Source organism: Fringilla coelebs (assembly GCF_963513975.1).
Source record: "Fringilla coelebs genome assembly, chromosome: 3".
Taxonomy (NCBI): Eukaryota; Metazoa; Chordata; class Aves; order Passeriformes; family Fringillidae; genus Fringilla; species Fringilla coelebs.
This window is the reverse complement of record NC_140030.1, coordinates 71,839,381-71,853,098: the sequence shown is the minus strand read 5'-3', so window position 1 is coordinate 71,853,098 and position 13,718 is coordinate 71,839,381. Positions and strand designations below refer to the sequence as shown.

The following is a 13,718-nucleotide window of genomic DNA, read 5'->3' as shown; positions in this document are numbered from 1 at the left end:
CATCAGAACTGCTGCTCCTGAGCTGCCTGCCAGTGCTCTGCCACTGCAAAGCACAGCTTTCCATTTCTGTAGCAGGACAGTATTCTCCAGGCCAGCTGCTTACAGGAGGAGGGAAAAACCTTGTGATTGAGTTATGGAATCATCTCCAGTTAGGCAGAGAATATTTTCAACTCTGTCAAGTAAGATTAGGTTGTGTCTGTAAACATCTGGCTTTCATTTGTTAGACGTTCAGTACAGATGTTTGTGTTTCCAGTTCACCTTTATGGAGTGTTTTTAATTGCAGAATAGCCAGTCCATTTGGACTCCCAAATTTTTGCCACTTCATGTCTGGTGGCAGTAGTTTCCTCAGTTATTTTCTGCTGTGTTGCAGTGTTATTCAGAGGATTAGTACATTTCTTAGAACAAACCACAATTACTGGAAAAGACAGATAATAAGTACGTATCTCGGTATTTGCTTCATTACTGGATGACAGGGAACAAGCATAGAATTTCATTTGCCTTTTTAAAGTATTTACACTTTTTAAATAAAGCACTTATTTTGTGCCTTTAATCCTGACCTTTTTTGTACTTGCTACTTGAGTTCCTTGAGAACAATGCATAGGAGAGTGGCCATTGTTCTTCACAGAGCTTGTTCTTTGGGGTTTTCCTTTGTCTGTCTGCAGGATGCAAAGTTCCTTACCATTCTGTAATCCAAAATCTTGCCACTGGGGCTTGATAAATCATCTTGACATGTAGTTGGGCAGCTAAGATGTCATCTCAAGTATCACTCTTTTCAAGTGAACCTTTAAATATATCAAAGCCATTCTTCAGTTTTTCAGACCCCAACTTCACACATTAATGTAGTGCATATTTCATGACAAAAAAGATCAGGATGATTTGCATAGAATCATTTTCTGCTTTCATTTTATCTTGGTATAAATAACAATTTTTACATTAAAAAAAGTATAGTGACAGGAGAAGCCAGCCTTATTCACACCTAATTCTGTCCTCAGATCAATGCGTGTCTATGCAGGTTTTTTTATTTTTATTCCTAGATCCTTAAGTCAGGCAAAGATGTCATTGAAGCCACTGGGAGTTTTACTCTACCTAATATAATATTTGAGAAGGAACATTATGCTTGTGGATCAGAAAGGCTAATTTTGTAGGTATCAGGCTTGTCATGCAGGCAAGTAATGTCTAGCAGTTCTTTTTATGCTGGTTGTTGATGTAGGAGCTATTGCATCTCTTCCTACCTTTAATTTTGTGTAAAACTATGTCTATCCATAAAAAAAAGAACAAGAAAAAGAGAAAAAAAAAAAAAAAAAAAAGAAAGAATACCTTCTAGGATGGAAGGCAAAAACTTTACTTCAGACTTTGTATCTCTTGGACTCAGTGAATGACTTGTCTGGTAAAGAACTACTGATCTGTGAAAACTACTGTGATATTGACTACTATTTTTAAAGACCCTAATTCAATTATAAAGATTTATTCTTCTGAGTTGCCAGACATTTACATCTGGAGCATCCATATGAGCACTGGGTTTGAGGTATCTCCAGTCAAATACTCAGGTTTTATAAAGTTTTAGAAAATATTGATCATAGAATCCAAAGCATATCTCATAGTCCATAGGTCTTTTTAAGTTCAATTTTTGAGGCCCGAAGAATAAAAGTAATGATGCACTTTCATGTGCGGGCTTGAATAATCTCTGTAAGTAACAGAAATAGCATTACCCCACTGGGGCTGCCTTCAGATGAGAAATGACACGTAATGATATTTTAAAGGAGTGCTATGTAGGTTAATTATTGAATGGTATCTATGCAGCTTCTAAAATGGCAGAATTACATTCTGTAGCAATTAAAAGGCCACCACAAGAGCTCACTGCTGCTTCTCAGTCCTGTCTGACCAGATCTGAGTCCAAGACTAGACTTTGCTGCTGTAAGAAGGAAGAAGAATTTAAGCTAAAATAAGGGAAAGAAATGCTGACTCACTTTTCTTCAATTAAGACTTCACAAGAGAAGTTTATTTTTAGTCTTAGCAAATAACCTGGTGTTCTGATCGTCTGTGAGTATTTATACTTCTTTATTTTACTAGAGAATTTATACTTCTTTATTTTAATAACTCCCCTCAAGACCAATATAAGCTAAGCATGTAAATCCCCAGAGAACTGGTGGAAAAAGGCAACCCCATTCACTTAAATGTAAAAATAAACCATTTGACATGCAGAGAAGAATCTCATAAATTCTTATTTCTTTTCTTTCTCTGTCATCCAGTACTTTCTTGGCCAGATTGAAAGCACATACAAGTTCCTGTTTGCATTTTTTTTTGCTTTGAAGTGATGGCGAATAGATTCATTAAATTAGAACAAAAAAATCTGCTAATCTTTTGCTTGTCTTCTATTTCAGTGGATGATCTAAAAGGCTGAAAGTATTTGTTGCAGTGCTGTCTACAGTTTGTTGCAAGGGAAGTATCCTTAATCAGATTTTTAAGATATGTTTTCCTTCCAGCAAAATCTCCAGGTCACAGCTTTTCCAATTACACAGAGAAGAAGGCAAGGAGAGAAAGCTAGTCTGGGGAGCTTTCTCTTTCAGCAGCAAAGTTTGCATTTCTTTTAATGTAGTTAAAATGTTTGACAGGAGAGAGTAGGGTTTAGTGATGTGAGGTGATTTCCAAATGAGTGTTAGCTTTTTGCTGACCTACTTTTGACTAGTGGTGTATTCTTGCCCATTACTTTTTGTCATTGAATAATGCTGATATATTAAGCTGTGTGCTTCAAGGGCATTGTAAAATTGCATGTAGGGGCAGGACTGAACTGTGAAAGTGCGAATTACTCTATCAGATCAAACCCAATTAAAAAGTGACAAGCACAGCAGGAGAAATTGAAAGCAAGGTTTATCTTTCATGTAATGTAAGAAGTCACTATATCGGTTAGAAACAAAGTGAGTGTGAAACAGATTCTCTACCTCTTCTCATCCCTCTCCAAAAATTAATAATATCTGCTGACTTTTTTATCCAAAAGAAGCAGCCCCTGAATTGTAACAGCTCACGTTGAAGGACACTGTGACAATGGCAAGAGAAGGGGAAGTACAGCACCCGAACACCTTGAAGCTATTTGCAATCAAAGCTGCACTGGGCCTCGGGTCAGCACATTTGGGGATTGATGGATAGGGAGTTTGCAAGAAGTGCTGGCCGTTTTTATAAAACTGTAGTGTGTCATTAAAGAAAGACTTGCCGGCTTGCAGGCTCACCACAGTTCTACAGGAAGTGTAGGAATAAAAGCATGGTAAGGAAACTGAGCTTTTACTAAGCCCTGTAGTTGTTACAGAACTGCTACAAGCTAGGGAAAGTTATTAAGTCTCCAGTGCCATTGCAGAAATTCTTATAAACCCTTTTGCATAACATCCATCAGCGCTTTTCTAATGAGTAATTGGGCCTGTGAACGTAAAAACTAATGCAGTTGTCTTTGTACAGTACAATACTGCAGAACCCTGCTTCCAGACTACTGGGGCTGTGGTGGGTTTGGGTTTTTTGATTGTTTCAGGTTTTTTGTTGTCTGGTTGGTTTCTTTGTTTGCTAATCTAATAAACTCGTATATCAAGCAAAACAAAACAAGCAACAAAAAGGTAAATCAGCCTTGCAACGTGTGTTCTATACTTGCCATTGCATTGCAGACAGCTTCAGTGATGTGTGACTGCTGTGTGACTTGGTGCACACCACCTTCTGCAGACACTCAATGTTACACTGACCCCCATGCTTGCTGCTAATGCTATTACCTCTGTGAACTCCTCTGTGTGTAAACTTTAGCACAGCTGATTTGGCTAATGCTGAGTTTTCAGGTCAGGCTTTAGTGGGTGACATTCGACTTTGTGAGGGGAAAAAACCCAACAAACACAGAAAGGGGGAAAGCACTTGTGTGTAAGCTGTGCTTGGAGCCATTGTGTTGTAAGGAGAGTGGGGGAGATGTGGGTAAACTCACGTGGTACCTGACCCATGTAGCGTGTTTTCTCCATGAAAGCAGTGATGCTCTGTAAGATGCCTCTTCATATAAAATATATATTTGGTGTGTGGTTTGAATTAAGACTTTAAAAGATACCAAGTGATTTACAGTCCTACTGGACTTGGACTTTGCAAGCAGCTTAAAGGGAGGAGGAAAGAAAAGTTATCATATCGTGGAAATGGTTATTATCTAAAAGGCTCAATTTTTCTGGAAGAGGTTTACTTTCTACCATTGATGGAGTACCAATGGTCATTCAAAAGAACAGTTTTGTTGTTGTGTGTTATGGTAAGTAGTTTTTTGGAGTGTCTTCTGGGTGAAGAAGTTGTAGGGGCTCAGAGAATGTCTAGGTCTGAGCTTTATAAACAAACAAACACACAACTATCCCTCAGACACCAAACCACAAAATACCCCAATGTAAATTTCATAACAATCTTGAGTGGTATTTTTTTCATTCTATAATGTTTTGGTTTAATCAGAAAAGTTTGATACAAGATTGATAAGAATTTAAAGGACTGTTGTGCAGGGACTGATGCATTTGTAAGGCTGGCTTACTTCTCCTGAAGGTAAAGAGGAATAATGGGGAATATTTCTTTTTTTGTGGTGATTTTTTTTTTTAGCTGTTCTTGTTGCCTTCGTTTGTTTTTTATTTTGTCAAGAGGAAGCTTCTACATACTGTGTGTTTTTTCATCTCAACATTTTTCTGGCCCAGCCAAGAGGTTAATGCATTTGTTATTGATCTATTATTATAATATAGATACAATAGACTTTCAAGAAAAAAGGGAAAAGACACCCACACTGCAATTTGAATGTGAAAAAGATTAATGAAATTCTTATTCTTAACTGACATGTGTAAAATATGTGGGTAAGAGATGAGTTGGTTTAAAAAAATAAAGCCCCCACAGAACTGTACAGTTATATCATTACCTAACTTTGGCCTTTATTTTGCAGTGACCAGTGTAAAAGAAAATGCTGAGAAGTACATGGAGATTCTGGAGGATAAACTACATAGGTAAGGATGGTGTCATGAAAACCTTTGAAATCTTAAAAATGCTTGTACATGCAGCGTTGATATGCATAAAAGTGTTAAGGAACTTGCATTAGAATAATACCAAAAATAGTTCAAAGAAGGAAATACCATAAGTGTTAAGAGCTCTGTTCATGGCTGCATTCAGCAGCCTGGCAGTGGGTGCAGGTACAAGAAAGAATCGCTGTGTTCTCCCGTGCAAAGGGCTGCTCTGGAGCAGCAGTGGTCCAGCCTCAAGTTTTTGGGGATATGACAGCTGGGTGAAAAATCACCCTTCTGCTCCTATGCAAAAACCAACACTGAGCAGGGCCAAAGAATCCCTTAGCAGAGTTCTGGACATCTTTAGCAATTACTGACAGTCCATATAACAGTTTTGAAAAATGCCAGTTTGTGTATTGCAGAGGGCAAATACAAACCAAGACAACAATTTTAAGATATTTTAAGAACTGAATCCTAATGCAGAATTTGCACATTTTTATGCCCCTTTTTTTTTTTAAATAAGTGCTAACATTTCTATTTCCTTCTCTTGCTGTTTGAAGAGGGTTCTAGGTGACCCCTCTGACTTTAGGATGCTCCTTGAAATGTGGTTAGCAAATATTACAGTGCTGTTGTAATGGAATCTTCTAGTGAGTGAACTTTGCCCTGAATGAGTATATTTGTATTGAAAAAGGCTTTCATGGGTTGTAACTGGAGTTTGTGTCTTAATAAAATGTAATCCACCAAATAAGCACCACTTCCATTTCCATTACTAAGCAGGTATAATTCATAGATTGTTGCCCTTGCTATTTTTTGTTTTATTGATAAAGCTCATGCTTTATATATTTTGCTCACTCATGCTTTTGAATATAGAAATATTTATTTTACTCAACTAGTAAATTTAAAAGATATTTTGATCTGAATGTAAAAATGATGGAAACAGACCTGAAGATCAAACTTTGTTTCTGTGTGCTGCTTAACCCTCTCTTAATAACATTTTTACTCCATATACTTCAGTCCATAAGTTTAAGACAAGTCTTAAGGACTTTGTGTGCTGTCTTTTTGAAAACCATGCTCTTTATTAGAAAATAAAGTATAGCAACATGTTTTGATGCTTCTAGAGTGTATGGATTTAATTGGCATATCAGACTCCCAGAAGGATGTAAATTTCTCTTTAAGTGTTAAATACTTAGAGAAGCTGTGTGTTTGTTTCTTCTTCCAGAGGTTTATCAGATAGAATTTGCAGGTCCCAGATGGTGAAGATTCAGTCCTGAACTTGTTTTCCAAGATGTGCAAATGGTATTAGTCTAAAAATAGTTCAAGTAATTAAGAGCTAAGAATTTGAATACTGATGGAAATAGAAAATCTTTAATGTTTTTATGAGAAAGAGGTTTCCAAGATACTATGTCTTGAGAAATATTTTATTTTTATGCTATTTTTCTTTTAGGTAGTTATAGATATTTGGTTTTTTATGGGTTCTTTTTAGTTTCTTTAAGTATTTAGCTACACCTGCTTTACAGCTTGAGCAATAAAATGGAAAAGCAAGCAAGAGCCCAAGAGGTTTCTCCAAACCTGCCCCTGCTTAGAGCAGTAACTTGAGAGAGTTTCTCTTTTTTGGTCTTCATATAGATGCTCAGATTACTCATTTGTATAGATCATAAGCTAAAGAAAGAGTCTCTAAGGAAAGTTTAAAGAGAAAGTTTAAAGATTACATTTTAGACAGAGATAGAATTTGCATCTGGCTCGTGGATTCACTTTTGGGGAGGCTCTTGAAACCAAAAGAGGATCAAGTCTGGGTAGCGTGAATTCAAATAAGCCTCTAAAGCTTTTCTCCAGATGAAACCTATAATTTTGCCAGGTAATGTTTCGAATAGAAACAGCCTAGATTGAGAACCCTTCAAGATACAGCTTCAAAGTAAAGCAGAACTCTTAGAAATGTAATTTTTGACCACTTGGTAACAGAAGGAAAAGGAAGTTAGTGAAGAAATCTCTTAACAAAACAGCTTTAATGAAGATTCAAGTATCAAAAAATAAATGTTGTCAGTTAATTTCCCTCCCCTGTTCCCTTTTCTCTTTTATTTTCTTAAGAAAAGTTTGGAATATATTCCTCTTGTCTGGTTGGGGTTTTTTTGAATGGAGAGGGGAAGGTAACCTAGCTTATTTGCTGGAATACTTGCTGGGGAGGGGGGTTTTGGGTTTTTTTGTTTGTTGGTTGGTTGGTTTTTAAAACAAATACAATACTTTTCACTGCAACCTTAAAGATGCATCCATTGTCAGGTAGCTTAATAGAATATGTTTCATTAGGAATCTACTCTTTTGATAGCCTTGCATCTAAAGAAAAAATGGGAAAGCATGCATTGACAAAAAATGGAAATACATTCAGTAGCTGGTAGTTTCACCCCAAGGAAGGCAAAGCACCCACTAAGTATACAGATTACTTGAGATAGTTTTTTCCTGATTTAAAATACAGGTTATATTCTGACAGGGGACTGACAGTCATCTAAGACAGTATCCTCCAATAAAAGAATGAACAAATAGCATGTTTAATAATGCTGCTGGCTGTCTCTTTCCTAGTCACCAGCACACATCAAGCCATTCTTCAAGTTTATACATTAAATCATTGGCTGCTCCCTTGAGAGTGTAAATACCATTGCTTACCTGCTGTTAGGAAACAGGAGATGTGCAAAAGTGGTGAGAGTTAGGATAATAAAAGTGAGTCAGCAGAGACCTCTGTCTGTGTGAATATCTGAGGCACAAGAAATTTTGTGTTGGTAACTTCAGCTCATCACTTGAGCCATTAAGGAGGGATTGTACAGGAGAAGTTTACAGTAATGGCTTTAGCTCATTGAAATTCAGATGAGTATCTTCTCATGGGACCCTTGTTCTGCTTCACAGAAAGTGGTTTTTTTTTCATTTCACTTATTTCTGCACCATGTGAAGGCTTTGCTAGCACTTTATATCATTACCATGAATGAAGTGGACTTCAACCATCCAACTCTTTCAAAAACCACCAAGTTCTGCCATAAGTGAGCTTTAATCATGTAAATGGGTGAGGGTCACAAACTGATCCTAGTTGAGAGTACTGTAAATGCCATTAAAGATTTCATCTTGAGCTGTTAGTGCCTGTGTGTCATGTTACAGAAACTCTGATGTCTGCTGTAGGGAAACTGCTGTGCTAAGGCTACTCAGTAAGTCTTTCCAAAAGGTTTTCCCTCTCATCTGTGGAGCAGCACAGGCATGCTTGGGAGTGCCAGATGGTCTGTGGTAATTTTGTGTAACCCATGACCTCCCTCAGTTGTGCTGAGGGCTGTCCCAGCTGCTGGTAGTATCTTAGTAGTGCACAGATAGGACTGAAATGTCATCTTTGCCTGCCTGTCCCCAGGACTGTGTGTTTTCTACCGTGCTTCCAAGAGACTTCACAGCCCCATCCCTTGCTGGATAATGATCTGATCTTATTTTGCTTACCAACAGTTCTGTTGCTGGGGTGTTAAAATGCAGGTTAGACAAAATACTAGATCCTTCTAGTGACTAATTTAGTTTCTTTCTTCTTCCCAGCTGGTCTAAGTCATACACAGCTGTGAGAACATTAGCTCCAAAATTCTGAGAAGCAGACACTTTATATGTGGTGATGCATTCCTTTATATCTCTTGGCCCACATGGTGATGACTTCTAAATCCCTTATCATAGCTGCCTCAGGCTGGAAACAATTTTTTTGTACCAGCTGATGTAAAGATGACATTTCTTGAGCTGAGGGAATTTAATGTGATTGTACTGTTCTCCAGACCTCAAAAGATTATGAGACTTCCATTCATCACAAAAACAGGTCTTTTAAGGGGCTTTTCCTAATTCCCAGAAAGGAATCGTGAAATTATTTTGGGGGAATAATATTGTTCAAGAATAACTGGTGAAAATTACACAAAGGTGTTTTATTGAGCTATTTTCTGTGCTATCCTGCAAGAAAGGGGAAATGCATAAATATAACAAGATGCAATACTGCAGTGACTGTACTTTGCCATTGTTGAATGATACAGCGCCAGGTAACTTTGCAAATGTATGCAAAACCTTTCTTCTTTAAGTGACTCTCTTTTGCTCTTTGTCCTGGGTTCATTTTCTGTTCAACAATGTTTGTTTTCATATTAATGGTGCCTTTATTTTTACTCATGGATACACAGTAGGGAAAATGTCATGGAGTCTTACTCTGATGTAACTTGTGCTCATCTGCATGGCTCCTTGTTCACTGAGCTGATAAGATAGTTGGTCTGATAAAGGCATCTTGCATTTATTGAAGCAGCAGAAATTGAGCCCAAGGTCTGTTTTACCTGATCTCATGTGTGGTTTTTCTTTTAGGAGTTTCAATCAAATGCCACTTGCCTAGTTCAGAACAAATGTGGCTGCAGCCTGGTTGCTCAGACTGCTGGGGCATGCACACATTCTGTATCAGAAAGAAGGGTTTTTCATGCAGGCAGTGCTTTTAATGCATTTGAGGATGTCATCTTCACTGAGATCCTGCCCCTTCAGGCAAGACATAAGATGTTCTGAGGGTCCCATGCCATAAGAGGACAGGTCAGGATTAAATGCCACCACATCACCTTCCAGTTTACATGGAAATGAACAGTCTTAGGAGTTACTGTCTTTCCTTATTATTCACCGTTAGTTTACATACCACATGCCTCAGGGACTCCTCTATAAAATAATGTTTCAGAAATGGTTTTGGGAGCAGAGCTGGGTATGAATGCTCTGAATAGCACAGCACACTAAAAGGGCAGTGTTTCACCCTGCTGATGGTCTTGAAGGTGGTCTCAGAGCACATCAAAAGGACTGTGTATCCTTCCAGATTTGTAGCTCTCTTTCTCTGTTGCTCCTGTATGTATGGAATATTTTGAGGTTTAATTTAATGTTGATTATATAGGGGTAGTTTTCCCAACTGTGTTGTTTGCTTATGACTTCAGGCTGTTGTTTATGAGAGGTCCTTTTCTTCATGAAAAAATGCCCTTGGATGGCAGTGGAATCACTTGTGTTGCCTTCTGTTGCAACAAAGGACTGCAGTAGTAGGCTCGGTGTGATTAACTTAAGTACTGAAAATTTGGAACATGTTTAGAAATTGATGCTGCAGGAGTGAATATGTACATAACTTGCCAGATCCATAAATTTGGAAGAAATCTTTGCACTCTCCAGTGACATTTGAAGGTATCCTGCCTATTCATGGTTTGCTGTTCTTTAGAGTAAAATAGTTGTCTCTCGATCGTAGTGTGTAGTTTTATCATACTGGTGAGTACACAAAAAGCCTTCAACCACTACCAAATAATTTCTCATGTTTCAGTAATGTGAAGAACACATTGAAGTGTCACCAAACCCTCATGGGAACAATCAAACACTTTACATTGGACAATCCCTTCTCCTTGTTGTGAACAATACAGCTGCTTTGTTTCAGTTACCTTATTTTTCTGTCTACATAGAGGCTGTCATGAAAACAGGCCTATTGTTTCTTAAAGGCTTGTGTTTTCCTGATATTTTTTTCCTGCCTGAAAACATCAGCTCTTTTCATGCTACTTACTTTGCTGGGGAAATGTTATGATATTACAAATCGAAGCATTATGACTTTCAGCCATGTGACTGGTAACAGGAACATAGGAACTTGTGAGTAAAAGTAACATTTTAAAGGTGTTTCTATAGGGGAGGGGAAATTTGGCAAGATCCCACTGATTTCTTGGTACTGTTGTAGTGAGGGAAGTTTACTTGCCCAAAATGCTCACAAATAAAAGGAGCTGTGAATATTGCAAAGCAAATTTATAAGTGTGTTAGTAATAATTTACAGGGGATTTTTTGGTTGATATATTGGCCCAGTCTTATTTGGGAGATAAGTCCTCTTTTTTTAATAGTTTAGGAAAGTTTCACAGTGGTGAATCCAATTAACAAAGAAGAAAAATTTAAGTATTCTTTCTTGTTCTATTTTCCCCTCTGTTTTAAACATTGTGCTCTTTCTTTTTTGCTGTTCTTTAATTGCTCTGTCTTGATGTTAGCAATCTTAGAAAGGGGACTTTCTGATTCTCCCCCTGCTCTTCCCTTTATTGTGGCTCCTCTGTCTTCCTTCCTTGGACTTGTCTCATTTCCACTTTGTGTATTTTATTCTTACCTTTGTTTTGTTTCCAACTTCATCCCTTAGGACACCTATTTTTACCTATCTCTTTTGTGTTTCATGGAGCAGGGGGAAGTTGAATAGTAGGAATATAATAAAGCACTTTCTTCACAGAAACCCTGTTTTCACCTTTAAAACATCTTCTATTACTTTTCAGTCTGTCTTATTCTGCATGACCACAGTGCAGGTTCTCATCAAATATCCTTATTCTCTTCACAATCACTAGCAATATATTGGAAAATGTTTGCGTTTTCCTGACAAAGTATAGCATCTTGGAAGCTCTTAGTAAATTTAAATAATGTCAGAAGAAATTTGATGGTATTGCTTCACAGAAGTGGATTAGCCTAGATTAACTGGGTCTGGAGGAAAGGGGGGAATCTTCACTATGCCTTTCATTTCTGCTTGTGGTAAGTGTAGCTAATGCCCACAGGGCATGGAAAAGGAAATTGTCGCTATAGAAGTGCAACAGATAAGAGTTTCTAATCATGTTTCTGCAGCACAATGTGTGTTTTATCATCAGTGTTATCTGGTGCCATGTGCTAGAGGAGATCCTTTGATAAACTCATGTCTGTGCCAGGATGGAACTCTGTTCCCAGCCGTGAACTTGTCTCAGCCCTGGCAGAACTAATACCTATCTACAGATGAAATGCACGTTGCACAAGCAGTAAAAATGGAGGGCAAAGAATGCAATCTGCTTCCTGCACCAAGTGAGAAAAGATACTAAAAAAAAACAAACTGAAAAACACCCCCACTACCCTTTCTGTCTGTGGCATCCACAAGGCAGGAGGTAACTGCATTGATGGAAGCCCTCATGCCTTTTGTGTCAGTAGCAGGAATCTTCTGAATTTGCAGTGATAAAATTCATTTATTGCGTCAAGGGGAGGAGAATGTTGTTTTATATCCTAAGGAAATAGTGGTTTAAAGTGTGGAGGGAGATTTTTGCAGAAAGGGAGGGATGAGATAGGTAGGCTTTTGGATCCCACAGTACTCTGGGGGAAGAGGACATAAAACAAAACTTACCTTTCCACTTTAAGTCCTGGTAGACAATTATTATTGCACCAATGTATATGTGTTACATATAACATTTTTTAAAGATTTGCTTCTATATGAGATGATAAGAAGTGAAAAAGGGCACAAGAATTAAGAACCTAGAAATTGTTACTGTTCCTTTTTTTTGTATTTTGCCTGTTCAAAAGATGCTGGGTCACAAATACTGATTTTTAATTGGGAGGTGGGGGAACTGTGGCACATGACCATACTGTTTGATAAGAAGTAGCAGAAAGCTCTGCTCTTTTTAGCTATTCTCAGCATTGAAACTAGATCCTTTTAGGGAAAAAAAAAGAAAAGGTCAGATTTGAGGCCAGTTTCCAGTGCCTCAGAGCTTTAGAAAAAGCAAAGCACATGGTTGAACAGCCTTTACTAACTCCCTGTCCATATCAATTCAGGTTTTATCCAGGGCTTTTTCCAAGTTACTGAATTAACATCAGTAGTTAGTGTGCAGCATTGTCAAAGACAAGGTGACAGGGGATTTTGCTGCTTATTCATGGGAAATCTTGCCCTTCTTTCCTCTAGGCTCTTTGTCTTCCATTCATTTTATTCTTAGCATAGCAAAAATTGTCAGAGGGCAAGGCATCTCCCCTTCTAAAAACAGAAAGTATTGCCCTTGCTTGACAAGGAAATATGATGAAAGTTCACAGCCTCTCGAGCTGGTTCACAATTGTGTATTTTGTTAGGATTTTGTTTTATTCTGTATGCCCTTTTCCTATGCTGCAGTGTTCTGGTGCTGGTCAGGGTGCCTGCAGAGCTGCAGTTCACCACTTTGCTGAAGTTCATTAGTGTCACAGTGTCTTAGTTTAACCCCAGGCAGCAGCCAAGCCCCGCCTGGCCCCTCACTCGCTCCCCCAGCTGCAGGACTGGGGAGAGAACAGGAAAGGCAGAAGTGAGAAAACTCATAGGTTGGGATAAAGACAGTTTAATGAGGAAAGTGAAGGCCACACCCACAAGTAAAGCAAAACAAGGAATTAATTCACCATTTCCTGTGGGCAGGCAGGAGTTCAGCCATTCCCAGCAGAGCAGGGCTCCCTCACACAGAGCAGTTCCTTGGGAAGAGAAATGCCACCAATCCAAACATGCGCCAATTCCTCCTTCTTCCCCCACTTACATATACAGCATGATGTTCCATGGGCTGGAATATTCCTTTGGTCAGCCTGGGTCGCTTGCCCCAGCTGTGTCTTCTCCCACCTTCCTGCACCCCTCACTTCCTTACCAGTGAGGCACTACCAAAACCAGAAAAAGGCTTGGCTCTGTGTAAGCCCTGCTCAGCAATAACAAAAACATCGCAATATTGTCAACCCTGTGTTCAGCACAAACCCAAAACACAGCCACTGTGAAGAAAATTACCTCAGCTAAATCCAGCACACACAGTAGTCCTCTCTGTTGCAAACTCTTGCCTCATTAAGAGTAAGTAATTCTATATCACTTTGCTGCTTTGGTGTGCTGAGGTTTCCCTGTTTTGGAGCAAAAGTAAATTTTTTCTTATCTTTATCCCTAATCTCCTGTGCTCTTCTTGCTTGAATTATATGAATTTTATGAAGAGTTTAAAATTCATA

The 13,718-nt window shown here is 38.4% G+C and overlaps 1 protein-coding gene across 2 annotated transcripts in view; it reads left to right on the top strand.

Annotated features, from left to right (window-relative positions):
- DISC1 (DISC1 scaffold protein) overlaps positions 1–13,718 on the top strand; it is a 187,224-nt gene that overhangs the window by 139,120 nt on the left and 34,386 nt on the right. For both annotated transcript variants that reach the window (XM_084203469.1, XM_084203468.1), the window contains one exon: positions 4,922–4,982. In XM_084203469.1, coding sequence (XP_084059595.1) covers positions 4,922–4,982 — 61 coding nt within the window. The remainder of the gene's footprint in view (positions 1–4,921; positions 4,983–13,718) is intronic.